The sequence below is a fragment of the Eufriesea mexicana genome, unplaced genomic scaffold, assembly GCF_001483705.2.
Source record: "Eufriesea mexicana isolate 0111107269 unplaced genomic scaffold, ASM148370v2 scaffold1556, whole genome shotgun sequence".
In the NCBI taxonomy this organism is placed as follows: Eukaryota; Metazoa; Arthropoda; class Insecta; order Hymenoptera; family Apidae; genus Eufriesea; species Eufriesea mexicana.
In genome coordinates, this window is record NW_016909682.1 from 416867 (window position 1) to 435997 (window position 19131).

The window sequence follows — 19131 nt, forward strand, 5'->3', positions numbered from 1 at the left end:
TTCCGGAGGTAAGTATTATGCAAAATTCGTATTGCATGTTGTTTACTCTGTCGTTTAATTTATGCAGTAATTAATCTAGTAATTTAAATTACGGAATGTTTTCGACAAATTACTTATGAATACATTTCAATGATAATGGAGTAGATTTGCTTATTGGAATTTGGAATTATATTTGACATTGAATATTTATACAAATTTATACAAAATAGTAACAAAAAAAGTTTATGCATTTATGATAATATTAAAGTATAATAAAACGATTACCTTTCTAGTAAAATCTGTATCACACAATTCTCCATAAATAGTACAAAATAGTATAAAATAGTGTTAAGATCTGATAAATCAGAATTCGATTTTGTAACTAAGAATTTTATAATTATTTTTTATTAACAATGATATTTTTATTTATGGGGATATTTTATCAGTTAATATTTTATGTTTATTAGTATTGTTATATGTATAGATATCATTGAAGTGGTTAAAACGATAGTGCAAATTATTACTAGTGAGAGATCTAATGTCGGGAATCGATTTTAATTTCTTAGAAACACGGAAGAGATTTCAAGGCCAAGTTAATTTCTTTTAAGTGGACTGCTGTATTTTTTATCCTTAGCGCGGTAGCGATTGTAGAGTTCAACGAGGTATAATGAAAGGTCATTCGGGATGATGGAGGGTCATAAATTAATGAGTCTTGCTTTACAAAAGGTGCTTGAAGTGTTGGTCATTTGCATCAGTGCGTTGTTATTGCCCTTAAACTGTAGAGGGCGGTGCACTTAACATTTCCGGGTTTATCTTAACATATGTTAGATCAATTATCTATTCATTTTATGCAATCTGTTGTAATTTCTAACATTTCTTATTTTTAATTTAGTAAATAAAAATATAATTCAGGACAAATAATTTTGAATATTATTGACATTATGATTGTGTGATGATTGGATTTGAAGAATAGTATAAATTTTGCAATATGAGTATAAATACATAAAATATAAATATTTTAAAGTGATTAGAACAGTACATAAGTTTTTTAGCACTTTGTGTGAAAAAGATATTAGTTGAGAGATACATGTCAATGTGTTAATAATTTAGTTTCAGAATTTTATTACACATTAATATTCAAATTTACTTATCTGTTTCTTAACAACTTTTTTTTAATCTGCAAACGGGCACACCTTATTTCTACGTCATAATGTGCATTTTATACGTCCTTACGTAAAACTTTAATATGTATCACTGTGTTTTTAAAGAAGCATAAAATATGATAACATTTTCATACCATTTACATTTTTTATTTTTTTAATTATGCGAATAACAAATTTATTATTCATTCTATATTTATAAATGATTTTCCGAAGTATTAAATTTTTTACGTAGTCTGATCATAAAGAAATTTAATACAACGTATCAACTTCCTCTGTTTTTTCAAAAGTATAGTATTTTTTTTTATATTTAAACAGGTAAAAGTTCTGTCTAAATCCTGTTATTTTTACATTATTTTACATTATTTGTTTCTTTCGAATTTTTATAATTGGTACAACATCCAATTTTCGTTCATTTTTGAGAGTAATCAATTTTTCAATACTTGCATAAAGATGTTAATATTTTATCAAGAAACACCCCTTATTTCTGATTATTTTCTTGTTACAAGTAAAGTAATCGTGGAAATATAATGAAATTATAATAATCTGCTTAAGATAAGTAGATAGGAAGATATAATATAGTAGCTAGTATCTGACCCAAAGTAATTTTTGTTCGAGCCTTTTCATGGAAGGATTATAAAATGCACCCACACGCTTGTTCGCCGATTAAATTTGGAAGATATTTTAGCTCGAGAAGAGGAACGTTAAATGTTTAATAATAAATTTGATTTATAGCACCGACGATAACCGAGATGATCACAAAAGAAAATTATCAACGTACAAACGCTGCCAATCTGAAACCAGACAATGTTGATATTAATAGGCACCCTGTTCACGTCGGGTATGTATTAATTTATTCATTCTCTATTACCCTATAAACACTACTCATCTAACGCTAGCCAAACAATTCCACACTTTAGGGTAGGTTGTATTACTGATTCATGATTGTATAATACTTCTCTCAGCAACACTTCTGTAACATAAAATGCTTAACAAAATTTGTACATTTACATTTATACCATGGTATATATAATTGTACATTTTTTTTTACAAAATATCTTGATACACATATTCTAGTAACGTAGTGAAATTTGATAAATATTATACAACTTACCCCATCAAAGTATTTGCAAAAATATTTCAAATATTTTCATTCCTGTTATCTTTATTATGGAATAAAGGCAAATCTGTAAATCTTATCTGCAGCATATTAGAATATATTTCATCTGGTTCTAATCTGCAGAATTCACTGAATAATCAGCAAAGTTTTCCAAATTCTCATCGGCTATCGAGATTTCTTGCTTAAGAGAGTTTTTGAAATTGGAAATTTGCATCACTGTCTATTGATCTGAAAAATTGTTTGCATCAGTAATTTGCAAAAAGTATACATCTATGCACGACGAATTGGAAAAAGGATGTTTAATCAGATTTCTACTAACTAAATTACCGTGATAAAAGATTACGAGAAACTCTATATTTGCATGGTTTGTCTTAATACTTAATAATGGTTCAATGTATAAATAAGATATCAGAAGTGTTTAGATTAACATGAACTTCAAGCTGTAGTCGAAATTCAATATAATATGTGAATTAAACATCTAGATTGTGTTACTAAAAAATAATAGCTCGTTGTTACGTATAACTGGATTTATAGCACAGATTGCTCTGATTACACAAAAGTTTCGTTGTTGAAGTATATTCTTCATTGAACATAACGTAGTTATCCATTGGGCAAGAACAACGATATTGGAAAAAATTCTTTCAAAAGGTTATAATTAGTGTTTGTTGTAATAAATTGGAAAAAGTTGTCGGAACTTATATTTATGCATACACGCGTCGAATAACGTTTGTTGTAACTTTCATACGGTTAGAGATTGTATATACAACGTAGATGCAAATGGTACGCGAGCGGTAGCGTACATAAAAGAAAACGGAAGTAATAACAGAGTTCATGAAAACAATAATATTGTGTATTATAGTGTGACACGGTGTGCATTGGTGAAAGACTCCTGCTCTAATTAACCCTATATATTATTGGCTGTTAAATAACAAAGAAATGTGATACAGGATTGTTGGAATTTACATTTAAGCTGCACAAAGTGAGCTTGAATTTTCTATTGGCTGAAAATATGTTTAAATTCATTTTCAGTTGGCTTCACGTATGTTGTAACAAAAATGAATTTTAATTATAACGCGTAAGAAAGATATTTTATTCGACGATGCACGATAAAATTGATTTCTGATACACTGACTCAATCGAATAAATAAGTAATGAAAATAAAAAAGGCCTGAAAAGATCATGAAAAATTAAACTCGTTATGAAAAAGAAAAAAAAAAAATTGAATTTCTATGAAGTCATCTCGTATTAAATATACTGTGTGACAATGACTTCCTTATGTAGAAGATAGAACAGTTATTATGGGACATACGTAATAATTGACATCATTCATTCTTACATAATCGCGCGCATAATGAAAACATAACAGCGTAACTGTCACTAGTAGGACTATGTCATGGAACATTTCAAATGGAGCCAACGAGAATCAAACCAGTAACTGAGCTCTAATCAGTCTTCTGTTACACATCATACCTTTCACAGCAAGCTATTTTTTATCTACTTTCTTTTAATTCTATTCCAAATGTTCAGTTTAACGTTTATGTAATCAGCCAACCAGCTAAACAAGAGTCAACCGCTTGGTGCCCCCGTTTACATCCTGTCTTGCTCGTAGCAACACTAGATTATCTAGTAATAAGCATGTTGTTCTTGAAATATCTTTGGGATGAACGATTCTTTGACGGTGTAAGCAATCTAATTGGACACCATGTTTCTTACTAATACTGGGAAGACTGTTGTAACCCCAGATCTCAATTGAGAACCAGACAGATACCTATTGTAATAGTCCGCTAAGCGCAAAGAAAACAAATCATATGTTTTAAGTGTATCATTCTAAATATTATGATCCTAAGTACATGATGATTCTAGATGTTACATAAATGCTTTCAGATACATTAATGTCTTCATAAGCTACTCTATTACAATACATTGAAATATGTAATAATAAACTATACTATTTGAATACTTTTTTACAAATCATTTAAATAAAACTACTGTTTAATGCAAAATATGAAAAGATGATAAGAGAAGAAGAAATTTTTAAACAGTGATGGTGCTGTGTCTAGCACGCACAATGGATTCTTTCTTTGCGCTTAGTAGGGCACTTATTATGTTGGACAAATGACGTTTTGTCCATTACGAGTTAACTTCTTACAAGTAGACTTTCAGTGTGATCTTTAGAATGTTTTCCTTATACCTTAACCATATACAAGAGCACATGTGTTTGCACGCACTTGTTTTTGAAACTGTAGAATGGTTTTTCCAAGTGCACAGATTTCCTAAAACAAACAGAGGAGGAAAGTGCATAATGCACGGCAAAAAAAAAAAGAAAGAAAACAGTAAGCATGCGCATGAAACGAAGGTTTTATCCATAATCATACCAGATTTTGTTCTGAGATCAGAGCGTCCCTAGAGTCCTTAAACACATCGCTGGCAGCTCTTGGTACCATGTCGAAAGGACAAGGAATGTGGAGGGACAGGTACACCATGCCCTTTTTATTACTTTCCTTTTCTGTGTTTCGGCGTTTTCGTGTATAAGGCGAAAAAAGAACACATTGCTATTAAAATACAAGTGTTCTTTTTTAATTTCTTGGTACGTAGATTATATACTATGTTCAAATGTCATTTTGATTTGAACTGGCTTGTGATCTTCTGAAGCAAAATAAATTGTTATTTTGAGAAATATATGTAAATTTTATAATTCTGCATTCGAAAATATATAATTGTGTTTATTTTTATATATTAAATTGAGATACAACATGTAACTAAGAATATCAGTAATAATATTATTCAGTTAGTAATATCTTAAGGAGATGCACGAGAATATGTTAAGTATCATTTAATATTAAATATTTAATTATTCAATATTAAATCTTAATTAAATAATTAAATATTAAATATTAAATAAATATGAAATATTAAATATTGTATAAAGTGTTCCAGGTTTTCCCGCCAAACTGTATCAACATGTTTTATAAACTGAAAAAAAATATTGCATAAACATAAAACTCAAAAGTGAAGAAAAATCCAGTCAGTTGTTATATCATATTTTTTTTAAGAAGTTCTCAACAAACCATTTACGAGGCTACGTTTATACAACGTTTATCTTGCTTTTATTTTCAAAACGTGCCGACACTATTTGGCGAGAAAATCCAAGGTCATCGTGTACAATGAATCCAGTGAAATCGACGTAAGCTCCGATAACACAATTGACATAATAGAACGAAAAACACAGTTAGAAAGTATTTATAAGATAGATTAAAAAATAATTAAACAAAGAAATAGTATTTACTTATCTAATAAACATGGAATATCGTGATAAAAGTAAAAAGTGCTCTTGTAGATATAGAGAATCGTTCGTCCTGTAGTTCAATAATAGTTTAGTCATTTTGAACTCTTTCATCATAGTGGCTGCTGCTCGTATTATTGTTTCCCCCTCTCCCTTTATGACAAGTTTGAGCTATTTTTCGCATATGTTTCAAAATCTGTTAATTACACATTACAGTTAATTCGGAGAATAACATAAACAGATGTTCATACACCCCATACGACAAATGAGCGAAGCGTCATTTGTTTAAATCGCGGAGTAAATAATACAGATTTCGAAACAATCTATTTTACGTTGCTACCCTAACCTATATCTTTATTTCGCAGAGTGTGAATGATGTGGCCTCGTTGCGTTTCCACTATAATACATAATTATTATTGTTACTCCCTATTCTCGTAGTTTTGTACAATAGAAAAGTGGCTTGCGTGTGATGATTGCGAGTTTTCGAAAGTCAAACGAGAAACAATCATCGTCGTAGCACGGAGACACTCCGAATACGTACGAGAGTACGAAGTCGCGCATGCGCGCTGACAAGCATTAGATATCGTTCGAAAATCTGTCAAGTCGCGCTAGATCAGAATCTCGACTCCATCTATGTCGTCATCTCTCATCACCATTATTATGAACGAATGGATACTAACGCGTTTTTTATTTTGTTCCCGATCCTCTCTGTTATTTTATTTGCGCTACTCGCAGAATTCCACAGTGGAGAAAGTAAGTGATCTTCTCTTGAATTTAGCTTCTGGTACTTGCCGTACCAATACATTTTCCTTTATAATCGCACAATGCCCGTAGTCGCTGAAGTTTATTAGTATTCTTAGCAATCATTCGTGGTGCACAATGAATATACGTGAACAAACATTTTCCAAATTTAAATAACACGATACACGAGTAACTTAATTCTATGAACAACTCATTAAATAAATTTTAATGATATGTAGCGCTGCAGTCGTTTCCTGCGAACTCTACGCAAATACACACTACTTAATATTTATCGAAGATGCTTGTTGGTCATAGCCGTAAGCTATAATATATTCCAAAAACATGGTGCACATTAAGGAGTACTATTACATCATCTCACTTGAGCAACCTTCGTGGAATTTATGTATGACCGATATTTTTAGACTATTCAATGTACTTGGAGAAAAAGAATGTTCTTTGTGGAGGCGTTTTATTACCTGCATGAATATTTTTACGGTCCAGTGTGGTAATTAATGCAAATGATATATCGAATCGTTCTGATAGCGTTTATATTCACTGTGCACACATTGTATGCAACATCTCTGTGAATAATTCTCAGGTTCATAACGGAACTCAGTTTCCCTCCAGCACAGATATCAATCAGCAATAGGAAGCGATCGTATGGATCTTCGAATTTGAATTCAGCCAATTTTGACGATTCTTTTTCTTTTTTTTCTTTTTTTTCTTACTCTAAATAGTGTTCAATGTTTAATTAGTGTTACGCTTGCAGACATAGAATTTTCATGCAGCAACTCCCCGACACAAGCTCACAAGCCGTACCTCTTCAATTATAGTTACTCAATTTAAAATTTAATTTGCTCCATTTCTCATGTAACTTATCTTTGCACATTATTGTCTGATAATTAATTTCAGTTTTTTTTTTTACAGTTACCCTCATACGCAGCAATAATTCATGCTCAAAGCATATAATTTTTGTAACATTTTATGGAACAGATCGAAACATTTAACACCGTCGCGTACATAAAAACCGCCTTCAGAATGAACTGACACGTTCAAGAATAATTTCTCTACTATTTAACTTTACGCTTTTAGTAAAACTTGATCGTGAACGTTGCTTTTCGGCTTGGCGTGCTTTTGATACTTATGTGATAACTCAGTCGTCTGTTTTAATTGGCTTTCTAAAATATTTTTACTATAAGTAATTGGAAGAAAAATGATTACCGAATATCTATCGATTCTTTGAAAACTTACGAAACAGAAATTCCATTTCGTTCAAATTTCTACAAATATACGGTAGATAAACGTTGTTTTTAATTTTCGTACGTAAAATTTCAAATATATACCAGAAAGACCTTACAAATTTTTAAGACACCCAGTTTAGTGTAAATACCATGTATACATATTAGTAAAAATATTTCTTTTTTTTTTTTTTTTAATTATAATTGGTTTATCTTAAGTGAAGCAATTAGCATGATCGTATTATTTTCCAAAGGACCAAGTGTTCGCACAATATTCGTATGTAATAGTGTTGAATAATCATTTATGAGTACGTGTCCAAATAATTAGCCCCTATGCAATGATCTTGCTCTTATTTTCAAGTCTTTCTCTCTTTCTCTCGACATATCGCAGCGCCTGGGCTGAGGCGATATGTATATTCCTCTTTTCAGCTCAGGATTTTCTCTCTAATTACTCTTCATTATGTAAATGACAGCTTCCTGGTTTCCTTTCTGGTGGATGCACGAGGTGGTGCGATGCGTGGCTGCAGGCATAGCGGTGTACGTGTGATCGTCCCTCCAAGGAAAGCTGCGATGCCTATGCGCGTCACGTGCAGATATTTGAGAAGAGACAAATTGACGAACCCACCGCCTTTGATGGAAGGAGAAGCTCTTGCCAGTCGTATCCTTGAGCTAGGACCTGTGGGTGCCAAATTCTTAGGGTACGTTCCAATATACAGAGTGAACTATTTATTTTATTCTTCTGAACAAAGTTAAAATAAAGCTGTGTATTATTTTATTAACTGTTTATTAAAATTAATAGCAGAAGGATGTGTTGAAACTGCAACAAATTTCGGAGAATCAAGGTACTCATGGTGGCGCCTCGCATGTTCTCTTTCCTAATTTACGAGAAGAAAATGAGCTCTAAATATAAAAATTTATGGTTCACTCTGTATTTCAAAGTATTATATTTATTTAATAGTATATGAAAGAACAAAATTTTTATCCAGTTTTAGTTTACAAATTTGAGTTTTCAATTTGATATTGGAAATAGTTACAATTGCGTAGAAGAATGACATACTATGCATGACCATGAAGTATTTCAGTAAGTTGGATTAACAGGAAGCAGACTACAACTGGAAGGACTTTGTTACAAATGAAGTTGAATCAGCCTCTATTGTCTGTAAAGAAATCTTTTAACACTGGAACTGGTAAACAAGTTGAAACGACCGGTTGCAGACCTTTTGTGTTTTCTGTTACTGAAAGCAGCTGCTTTTGATAAAAATAACATTGACTTTTATTGAGATAAAAGTGTAATTGTATAGACCTATTTATTTTTATCGTGCTGGTCTCATTATTATACTCTATGTATACTATATTTATACTATATATGTATACTATACACATAGAAGGTCGATAGTTCTAATGTTAAAAGGATATTTTGGTCTAAGTACTTGATTGAAAATAATTTTTGACTCATAAAAAATAACTTCTTTACTGTCAGTTGGAAATATGTTTAATTAGAATGCAAAATGCATTTAAAGTTTTTACTTAAGTAATTATGAAGTGCATAATATGTTAATTTTACATGCCTTACCTTGATACTTTACACTTATTTTATAATATAAATAGAAAAATCAAACTTCTAAACTGAACTATGGCTTTAGTATGTACATAAGTTCAAAGCTAAGTAGATATGATAGCAATAATTTTTTGCTTGGTGCAAATATCGTCTTTGTTGGTTGAAGTTATATATTTTTCCTCTTGTCAAGAGATAAATTGATTCGTATATAATTCTCTGCAACCTCACTTTCAATCTTTTCAAAATCATTAGGTCGATCCACATTCTATAAATTATTGTCTGATTCATCGTAAAATATAACATTGGCATGTATCAAAGAGATTTGAGATAATCTTTGCTGACCCAAATTCGCGTGTTATTGTGTTCGCTCAAAGAGCTCTTATTATGCAAATGTGGTTTTCATATCTTGAGAAATTTCATCTCAAGTAGCTGAATTGTTGCAATTACAGGATGATTATACTTATGCTTATATTATCTTTAAAAGAATGAATTTAATTCAACTTAATGTAAGTTTCAAGGTATTTAAATTAATAATAATTAATGATTTTCATTAATTTGATATAGAATTTTCATATAGATCTTTAGATTACTATAAATAATATATATTTTTTACGTAAATAATATGAAAACTATAGATGTATTTTATTTATATATAAAATAATTTTGTCTGGAAAAATGTATTATGCAATTTTGCAACAATAATAACAACCATTTGTTCAAATAGACCCGTCATCATAGAAGTACCACATTTTGCTTCGTTGCGAGGAAAAGAACGAGAAATAGTAATACTTCGATCGGATAATGGAGAAACTTGGCGCGAACACACCTTGGAAGCCAGCGAGGAGGCTGTCCAAGATGTGCTTAACGAGAGCTTTGAAGGAGAAGGTATGACTATTTCTTCATGTTCCATTTCTACACTTTAGCTTTACTTATTGTTCATTAAAAATTTGTTTTCCTTTGACATCAAAATAAATTGCAACAAATAATGTTCTCATATTTACTATTTTCTGACTGAAGGTAATATTTCTTAATTAGTTATATTTAATCTTTTATTATCTTTTTATCTTATATGGTAGATTATTATTAGTAATTGAAATTTTTAATGGAACAATATTGTTATTCTGAAGTAAAGTACTTTAAAGTTAAAAGTAATAGAAGGTAAAGGTGGAAAGCATATCTTGACATTATTTTCTCATTAGTAGATATAGTTAGTTACATACTAGATAATACAATTTTAAGTAACAAAGAAATAACATTGAGAGATAGTGGAATTAATATTATGTATTTTTCTTTACATAGGAAATGTCTTAAATGTAAATAGTAAAATATATAACCAATATTAATGTTTGATATATAATTTTGTCCATCAGAATTTTCAATATTATATGAATTATCAGTATTTCACAATCTTTTTCAGTAGTAATAGTTAAATTCACAGAAATGATTGAAATTCTTTAAATTACTTATCTTCACTTCAAATTATTTATGTATATAGATCACGTTATCTAACAACATATATGTACATATTTTTACAGAATTAAGCCAGCTCGAGGATCTCCAAACTTCCCGGATCGTAAGGATACTTACTGCAGACTTCCCACATTACTTCGCAGTAGTGTCTCGCATCAGGCAAGAGGTTCATGCAGTTGGTCCAGAGGGTGGTACAGTTTCGTCATCGGCTGTACCACAAGTTCAGGCTGTTTTCCCACCTGCAGCTCTTACTAAAAAAATCAGAGTTGGACTGCAGGTACTTATTTCCTTTGTGCTACATACCATTGTTATGAGAAGATTAAAATTCCCAACAGGGATTAAATATTGATATTAAATATTTGAAGATTATATATTCATAATATCAGCAATTCTAATGACGTATTTGATTAACGTTTCAATTTGCTTTACTTGGTGTCAGGGTCAAGTTACTATTTGGTATGATTTGATATGAAGAAAAGAATATGTAGAGCAATATGTAGTAACATAAACTGGTAACTAATAATACCAGATACAATCAATAATATAATTTATAATCGAGTTAAAAAGAAAATGTTCTTATTGTTTTAGGCACATCCAATACCAGCAGATCTCGTAGCTAAACTGCTTGGTAACAGAGTGGCGGTATCACCAATCGTAACCGTTGAGCCAAGACGAAGAAAATTCCACAAACCGATAACCTTAACCATACCCGTACCGCAAGCAGCCAACAAAGGCATGATCAATCAATATTCAGGAGATGCGCCAACGCTGAGACTTCTGTGCAGCATAACTGGTAATATATGCTTGCACGTAATATTGTAGAGCAGCGTACCGTCTTACTGGAAAATCTCTTACCGATAAGTGCTGAAACTGTTACGCCGCAACACCTTTGGTGTATATATGCTCTTATCAGACTTCTTACGCATTCGAAGATCAATTTGTAGTTTAGTAGGCATGGCGCAGGCGGTAGGCATCTTCGTCTGTTCTCAGGTCATCGGGACTGCGCTAAGAATATCTTTGTATCTCGTTAGAATAATTATACTATTACCGATCCCGTAGGTATGTAATGTAATAAGTAGGTTTGCAGTATTTGATTTACTATTTAGGAGGTTGTTATCTAGGAAAGTAATTTAAATACAGTGAATTAATATGTCCCGGAGACCTTCGGATAGAGATTTAAAAGGGAGATGGTAGCTGCATGTTTCATAGAAACATTTCGTTGAGTACCATTGTTGTATACATATCTTGTTGTGATTCATTGTTAATGCTTGCATATTGTTAGGATTGAGTCATTTAGGTATGGATTATTAATTAACGTAGATAAAATTTTACTACCTAGCTCATTGTAAGCGTTAACTTCAAAGTTTTTGTTTCAGCACATTCGTTTGACTGGTAACCGCTTCGATATTAGGCTTGTAATTTATAACTTCTATAAAATTGTGTTCCCGAAATATATGTACTTTTAGATCATGATATGTATCATACGACACGTTACCGATACAAAGACTGACAATGTTGTCTTTTTAATCTTACCATTTGTTACAGCAACGCTGTACTTATTTTATTTACGACTTACATAACCAAACTTTTTCCGAGTATAAAGTACGAGTCTGGTTTTTTCCTGTTACGAATTTTCGACAAAATTCTCGTTTTTGTTTAGTTGAGTAACGTTAAATCGTCGAACGTTATGAAAATATTTAATATGTTTAATACGACAAAAGAACAGGAAGATATGTTTCCGACATGCATTACGTCGCGTTTTTATTAGGATTATTTCACACCTTTCTGTTTTCTTTTGTCGCTTACTTATTATTGTACGCAAGTCCACACGATCCGCGTTTGCTTTCTGCGCGGTTTTCAATGTATGACGCTTTATTTTCATTTGGCAAGCATTATCATTCGGTCAGCGTGTATTTGGTTTAACATTACCCACACACACGATACAGCACGTACATCAACGCACTTATGGTGACCGATATTAAATACAAATTTTACTGATTCTGTCGAATGACGAAAAAGGAAACCACTACGTTAACTATTTTATTTTAATTCTTTTTCTTTCTTCAAGCTGTCACACAAGGCCATTGATTATTTAAATATGTAAACTTATCTCTATCTCTAAAAAATGAATCACTTTATTTCGATATTTTTCAATTTCTACAATTCACCCTATCTTATAAAAGAACAGTTATTGATACATATTTGTTACGTAACGTCGTTTTGAATATATCTTTCTTTTTTCATATAATATCCTCCAATAATTAATTAAACATTCGATTACGCGTCAATATTAATATGTCTCCATATTTATTGATACTTTAAGCCCGGTATTAATGAAATGATAATCAAATTTATGCGAGCTACTGAAGGTCATCACTTGTACTAATTATAATACTAAATGGATATTAATACAGGAAACAGGAATACTTTTTACATTCCAATGTATTACAATTTAGATGTAACTTTTTAAACCCTTCGATTGTTTTTATGAACAATTTTTCCTCTGTGACGGCTTTCGCAAATTTTCAATTTCGTTTCAAAGGTTTCTTTAATAGTTACATCTTTAATTATACTTTATTACGTTACAAGATTAGGCAACGTAGAAGATATAGCGTACAGAATGCTCGACAATCAAAGGGTACACGCGAATATTCCGGGCTAAAAGCATCAAAATTGTAATTAATCTCGGTCGCAAACGGATTTAATATCCCACACATTTCACTTCTGCCGATTCTCCATTCGCAGCACGGACATATTTTAATAATGTTATTGGATTTGGTATGTATGTCGTTCAGGGGGTCAGTCTCGGGCAGTCTGGGAGGATGTCACCGGTTCAACGCCATTGACGTTCGTGAAAGATTGTGTTTCCTTTACAACCACAGTGTCTGCTCGCTTCTGGTTAATGGATTGTCGGAATATATCCGAAGCCACGAAAATGGCTACGGAGCTATACACACACGCGACACATGTACCTTTTATGGCTAAGTACGTTTTTAAAATATCTATAATTCACCGTTCAAAAGACAAATAACGTACCGTAATCGCAGGTAGAACATTTCTTCTAAAAATCGGATCGATATCCTTTGAAAATTTCGCTTTTCTGTACCGGTAAGATGAGTATAAGGAAAGAGCACTTGGCTTGCCTAGCATTTTTGCCTAGTGGCGATTTTATAGAAATATCATTTCTGTTTTGCATATATTTTTGCGAATGTCAAGTTTTTAGAAAGATAATTGTTAAGAATAGAGAGAGAGATAGAGAGAGAGAAATAATTTTGATCAATGCAAATTCTATTTTATAATACATCAATCGATTACGTTTTACCTGCATGATTACAATATTAGTTAATCAATGGATGTTATCTGTAATTGTTTCGTCTGCAGATTTGTAGTATTTGCAAAGCGAGTAGATCCACTGGAAGCAAGGCTACGCGTATTTTGTATGACCGACGATAAAGAAGATAAGACCCTGGAAAATCAAGAGCACTTTACGGAAGTGGCGAAGAGCCGGGACGTCGAGGTAAATACATAGAATTACGTGAATCATTCGTTATAATTACCGTATTGTTACGAGTGCTACATCGTGTGTAATCGTTTCCCATAGGTGCTGGAAGGTAAAACGCAGTATATGGAATTTTCGGGTAACCTTGTGCCAGTTTTGAAGAGCGGCGAGCAGCTTCAATTGCCGTTTAGAGCCTTCAAAGAGAACAGGGTTCCGTTCACGGCGAGAATAAAGGATCCAGATGCTGCTGATATGATGGGTCGAATAATGTTTATGAGCGAACCAAAGGTTCCTAAGGGCGAATTGCCTCAGACGCCGATATGCACGTTAAATATTTTATTACCAGAGAAAATTTCTCCGGAATCTGCTGTCTCAGAAGTGGATTTATTAGAGCTCTCGAAAAATTATAGTTTTCTACGTGACGGTGGTATAAGTATGTAAATTCTTACAGTGATTGCGAGAGACACACGAGTGTACGAGAATTGTAAATGTTAATTATGCCTCTAGGTCGCCCAGACACTATTCACAGAGCAACTATTCGGTTGACTGATATTGCAAATTTGTTGGACAAAGACTGGGAAAAATTGGCCGAGGAATTAAATATTCCTCCGAACGAGGTGTCGACGATTAAACAAGAATATGCTAACAAACCAGCTCAACAAGCTGCAGCGATGCTTAAAGTTTGGCAGAGCAATGGAAATAAAGCTACCGGTAAGTTTTGTAACTGTTGTACTCTCGCGTATTAAGCTCTCGCGTATTAAGCAGATATTTTAAATGGATTTTATCCTTGAATATCATATGAATATTTAAAATTCGTTTGAGCATATTAAATCTGATTCCTCGGCAAGATTATCTGATATTTCCTTTCTTTTTTTGCGTGTAATATCGACGTAAGATTTAATAATACCGTGTAGTCAGTTTCTATAATTACTTTGAGATCGAAAATTTTATCATATAAATTTGTTTTCGTCGATATTTGAAGCAAGTAATCATTACAAATTGGTATTAATTATAAAAATATTTACTTAGGAGTGCATATTAATAGGGCGATCACCTCTTTATATTGAATACTATCACTGGTAAACATTGAAACTAGCAATAAATTCATTTCGATATCTAAATACACATTGGCTATCTGAATATTTGTAAAACAAATATGTAATTTAAATATACGATTAGATTCATAGTTCAACGTATAAATTCACTTTTATTTTTAGTCATTATTTGACAAGTTTAATTAAACAAACGATAATAGTGCGACTATTATTGGTGTTGAGATACGCACAGTTGTCAGTACACATTATTTCATCTTTATAAATATACTTGCAGTGCGCGATTCAGTTCTTGGAGATACAGTAATTTTACCATTTACTCTCTTTTTTTAGGCACAGTAAACTATATATGTATAACTTTTTGATTATGTTATCAATTTTAATTACGTTATATTAATTCTTCCTATTGTAAATATTGCATATTAATTACAAGCAACTCCATGTTCCTGTATACTGTATGTAATTTAAGATTTCTTATTCCTTATATTGATCATTAGTTATAAATAATTTTATCACGAATTTCTTTACATATCAATGCAATAATGTATAATCGAATTTGTATAATGAATTTCTTCTTGATTTTTTTGCTAATTCATTGAAATGTCCTGTTTATAGATAAGAAATTAGATGTAGTAACAGATAAGAAAAATTTAAAAGAACCTGTTTCTTTGCAAGGTCAATTAATCAGACAGGCGCGTTTGACTAAGACGCGTGGAATCTGAGGAGTAACGTAGTTGGTGATCTCATCCTGCATTATTATGCCTGACATAAACCTATGGACTCCTTTCCCCCTCTTTTTTTACCAGTACTAATGACACTGATATACAGCAGAAATGCACGTAGCACATCGTTTCAGTTCTGCAATCGGTTAAAACAAACAGAAGTACGTGCTACCTCAACAAGAATACAGTGAAAGTGATTGTGTATCAAGTGTTCTCCAGCTTTCTTCTTCCTATAATATCTTATTAATTTTTATAATTGTCTTGTCTTTTATATTCTATGCTTGCGAAGGCATAAACGCAAAAATGTTTATATCTTTATATCAAGAATATGAAAATGAAACGACTAAGACATACATCAGTGAATTGTCACTATTATTTAGGAAGTCATCTTGTCAGAGATGTCAGATTTCAATGAGCTCAGGTCCGTATCATTCACGGATAATTCAAGGATAATTTGTGTTAATGAAAAATCTGTCCTTGGCACATTTACAGAGTGATGTGATTGTAAATAAATTTTCTTTAGTTTCTGAAATTGAAAAGATACTTCTAAGAAGCTATTAATATGAAGTTATTAATTATTAATGTGAAGATATTTTTAAGCAAGGAAGCTAAAAGAAACTATGAGCAGTAAAAAATTTCTATATCACACCTGTAGCAAGAGAAAAGAATTCATTAAGTAGCTGACTACATAGGTAGCATAAATATTTAAAAGTGTTGTTACGTCAGCGTTATTTTACGCCCGTTACGTATGACGATCTTAACACAAATATTTTATCAATTCGAAGATAATTTATTATCATTTAACTCTGATAATTTTCAATAACAAATTGCTCATATCGACGGCTATAACTATTTTTATTTTTCTATTTATGAACATGGAGTGAATAAGAAAACAAAACAATAGCTATAAAATACAAACATTTAAATTTATATAATTACTTTATTTGAATTATATTTCAAATTATTAATATATACTGTTTATTATTATTAAAAAAAATATATTTTCAAATAATGAAAAAAAATAATTAAAATATTTGTAAAAATTTATATTCTCAATTAATTGAAAGAAAATAATATTAAGATTGCTGTATATTCAAATATACTGTTATTTGTTGCTTTATCTAAATATGACATTTGTATGTTTAGGAAATACTTTAGAAAAAGCATTGAACAAAATTGGCCGCGAGGATATTGTGAAAAAATGTATATTCAACGTCGAATTGGTTACTGATGACGTAGAGAAAGCTGTTGCGAGAGTTCGATTAGATCAACCTGGATTTGATTCTTTGAAAGAAGAATTGGGTCCTTCAAGGGACACTTCTCTTCGTCGCGACGCGACGATGGATCCAAAGATGAATCCTGATTACGATGACTACAACAAAAGCAAGGTTTGTATTTTTGGAAAAGACGTATATTATCGCGAAACAACTTATATTTGTCATTAATCATATTTAAAATTATATCTACTAATATTTTGTTTATAAACATTTTCTTATTAAAAAATCTATTCTTTTTCCAGGAGTCTGAATCTTTGGAAGACCTCAATATCAGTGGCACTAAACGAGACACATGTATGTATTCTAAAACCTTATTATATCCTCTAAATTACTATAGCTTTTAATTTGAACTCTTTCTAATATGATATAAAAAGTATTCTTCGAACAAAATGACGTTTAATGCGGTTCCTATTACCACACTAGAAAGGATATGTCGTCACTGCTTACATTATTTCTGTGAATAACACGCCGGCTCCACTTTGTGTCATTGCTAAGAAAACTTTGTGGAATCATAAGTTTTGCCTTATGCTTCTTAGAAAACAGATTAATAATGCCGCTGTACATATGATATATCTGTTTATATAGTATAATATTTGCTACAGTTGCACATTCATACATTTCGTTTGAAACAGTTCAGCGATATTTTATATCAGGAACAGATATCATTTATTTTCCTGAGGATGACTCACAAACTTGAAAATCAATTTATATATTAATTTATATATAGTGATTTATTAATTTTCTTCTATATGTTGCTTCGACGCTTTAATAAAGAAACATCAGCTGAATCTTCCACACTATTTAAACCACCTCTCTTTTGCACTCAACAGCGAAACAGCATGTCACAATCACAAATGGCACTGTATTCAATGGAACCTCGACCCCCATCAAAGATAAATACGCAAGCGAGGAAAAAGAACTAGGGGATGTAATGGCCGATTTTCTTGAGCACAAATGTCACGTTGCCGATACGATGAGCAAAAAGTTACGCGATGAACTTGATGACAAAGATAAAAAACGACAGAGGGTGATCGCAGATGCCAACAAAATAGTTTCTGGTAAGTGATTTGAGAATTTTTTGAAAAATGGTGGGTTGAGGGGCCGTGCTTCGATTAGCTGAAGAAAATAAAAAGCATTCAATGCGCAATTTTCCGAAAATCATCATTTATGATAACATTTCTTTTAAAAATAAAAAGGAAATACGCAGCAGCATGATTAACTTAACGCGATAATATCACGCTTGGTTATAAAACAACAACTTATATTAACCATTTATTGATGAAATTTCAGTCGCTAGTGCTAAATAGTTTTGTACTCAAGACTTCGCTTTTTAGTGACATCGTGTTCGTAGCTATAGTCTATTTCGATGTGCAAATAAATACAACAATATTCTTTTCTGTTAACATACTTTCATGTATTATTTAAATGTATATTCTATTGTTCATGAAACATGTATTTTATAGAAATATAAATAGAAAAATTATAATGCTTTGATTATTAGTATTTCATTAGATGAGTATTATAGTTATTAATAAATTAAACTAATGAACTTCAGAAAGATATAATATAAGTTTTAATTTATTATTAACTAAAATAATTAAACATTAAAATACTAATAATTATATGTGTCTTTTAGTATTTGCAAATGTGTGTTAGTTATTGTGAGAATTCTAATTTAATCCATAGTGATTATTTTGCTTGATCAAATTAATTTATTTTATTCTAATCATATAACAAACAGAATGAAAATCATTATATAACCAAGAATGGTATAAATATAAGATGAAAAATAAATTAGAATAATTAATAATTAAAAATAATTGAAAATAAAATAATTTCGGCTATTTTATTTTTTATCTAAAATATGTAACTTTTAAGTACATATTTTATGAAAGTTACACTTTACTTTTTGTTACAGACAAAGACAAAATTACAATTGTAGATACAATAGATAAAATTATAAAAACTAATATTATACCTCATATTATTTTTAATGTTTTAACGTTACATGTATTTTATGATTTAATGTGAA

At 31.1% G+C, this 19131-nt stretch overlaps 1 protein-coding gene across 19 annotated transcripts in view; it reads left to right on the forward strand.

Annotated features, from left to right (window-relative positions):
• The window catches only part of LOC108548348 (ankyrin-3), a 139636-nt gene that overhangs the window by 92068 nt on the left and 28437 nt on the right, over positions 1-19131 (forward strand). For 17 of the 19 annotated variants that reach the window (XM_017901251.1, XM_017901237.1, XM_017901238.1 and 14 more), the window contains 14 exons: positions 1-8; positions 1875-1980; positions 6278-6295; positions 7995-8219; positions 9804-9964; positions 10615-10826; positions 11138-11342; positions 13345-13534; positions 13931-14066; positions 14151-14481; positions 14556-14759; positions 16969-17210; positions 17342-17393; positions 17930-18157. In XM_017901251.1, coding sequence (XP_017756740.1) covers positions 1-8; positions 1875-1980; positions 6278-6295; positions 7995-8219; positions 9804-9964; positions 10615-10826; positions 11138-11342; positions 13345-13534; positions 13931-14066; positions 14151-14481; positions 14556-14759; positions 16969-17210; positions 17342-17393; positions 17930-18157 — 2318 coding nt within the window. The remainder of the gene's footprint in view (positions 9-1874; positions 1981-6277; positions 6296-7994; positions 8220-9803; positions 9965-10614; positions 10827-11137; positions 11343-13344; positions 13535-13930; positions 14067-14150; positions 14482-14555; positions 14760-16968; positions 17211-17341; positions 17394-17929; positions 18158-19131) is intronic. The other 2 variants (XM_017901235.1, XM_017901252.1) reach the window with 1 other exon arrangement.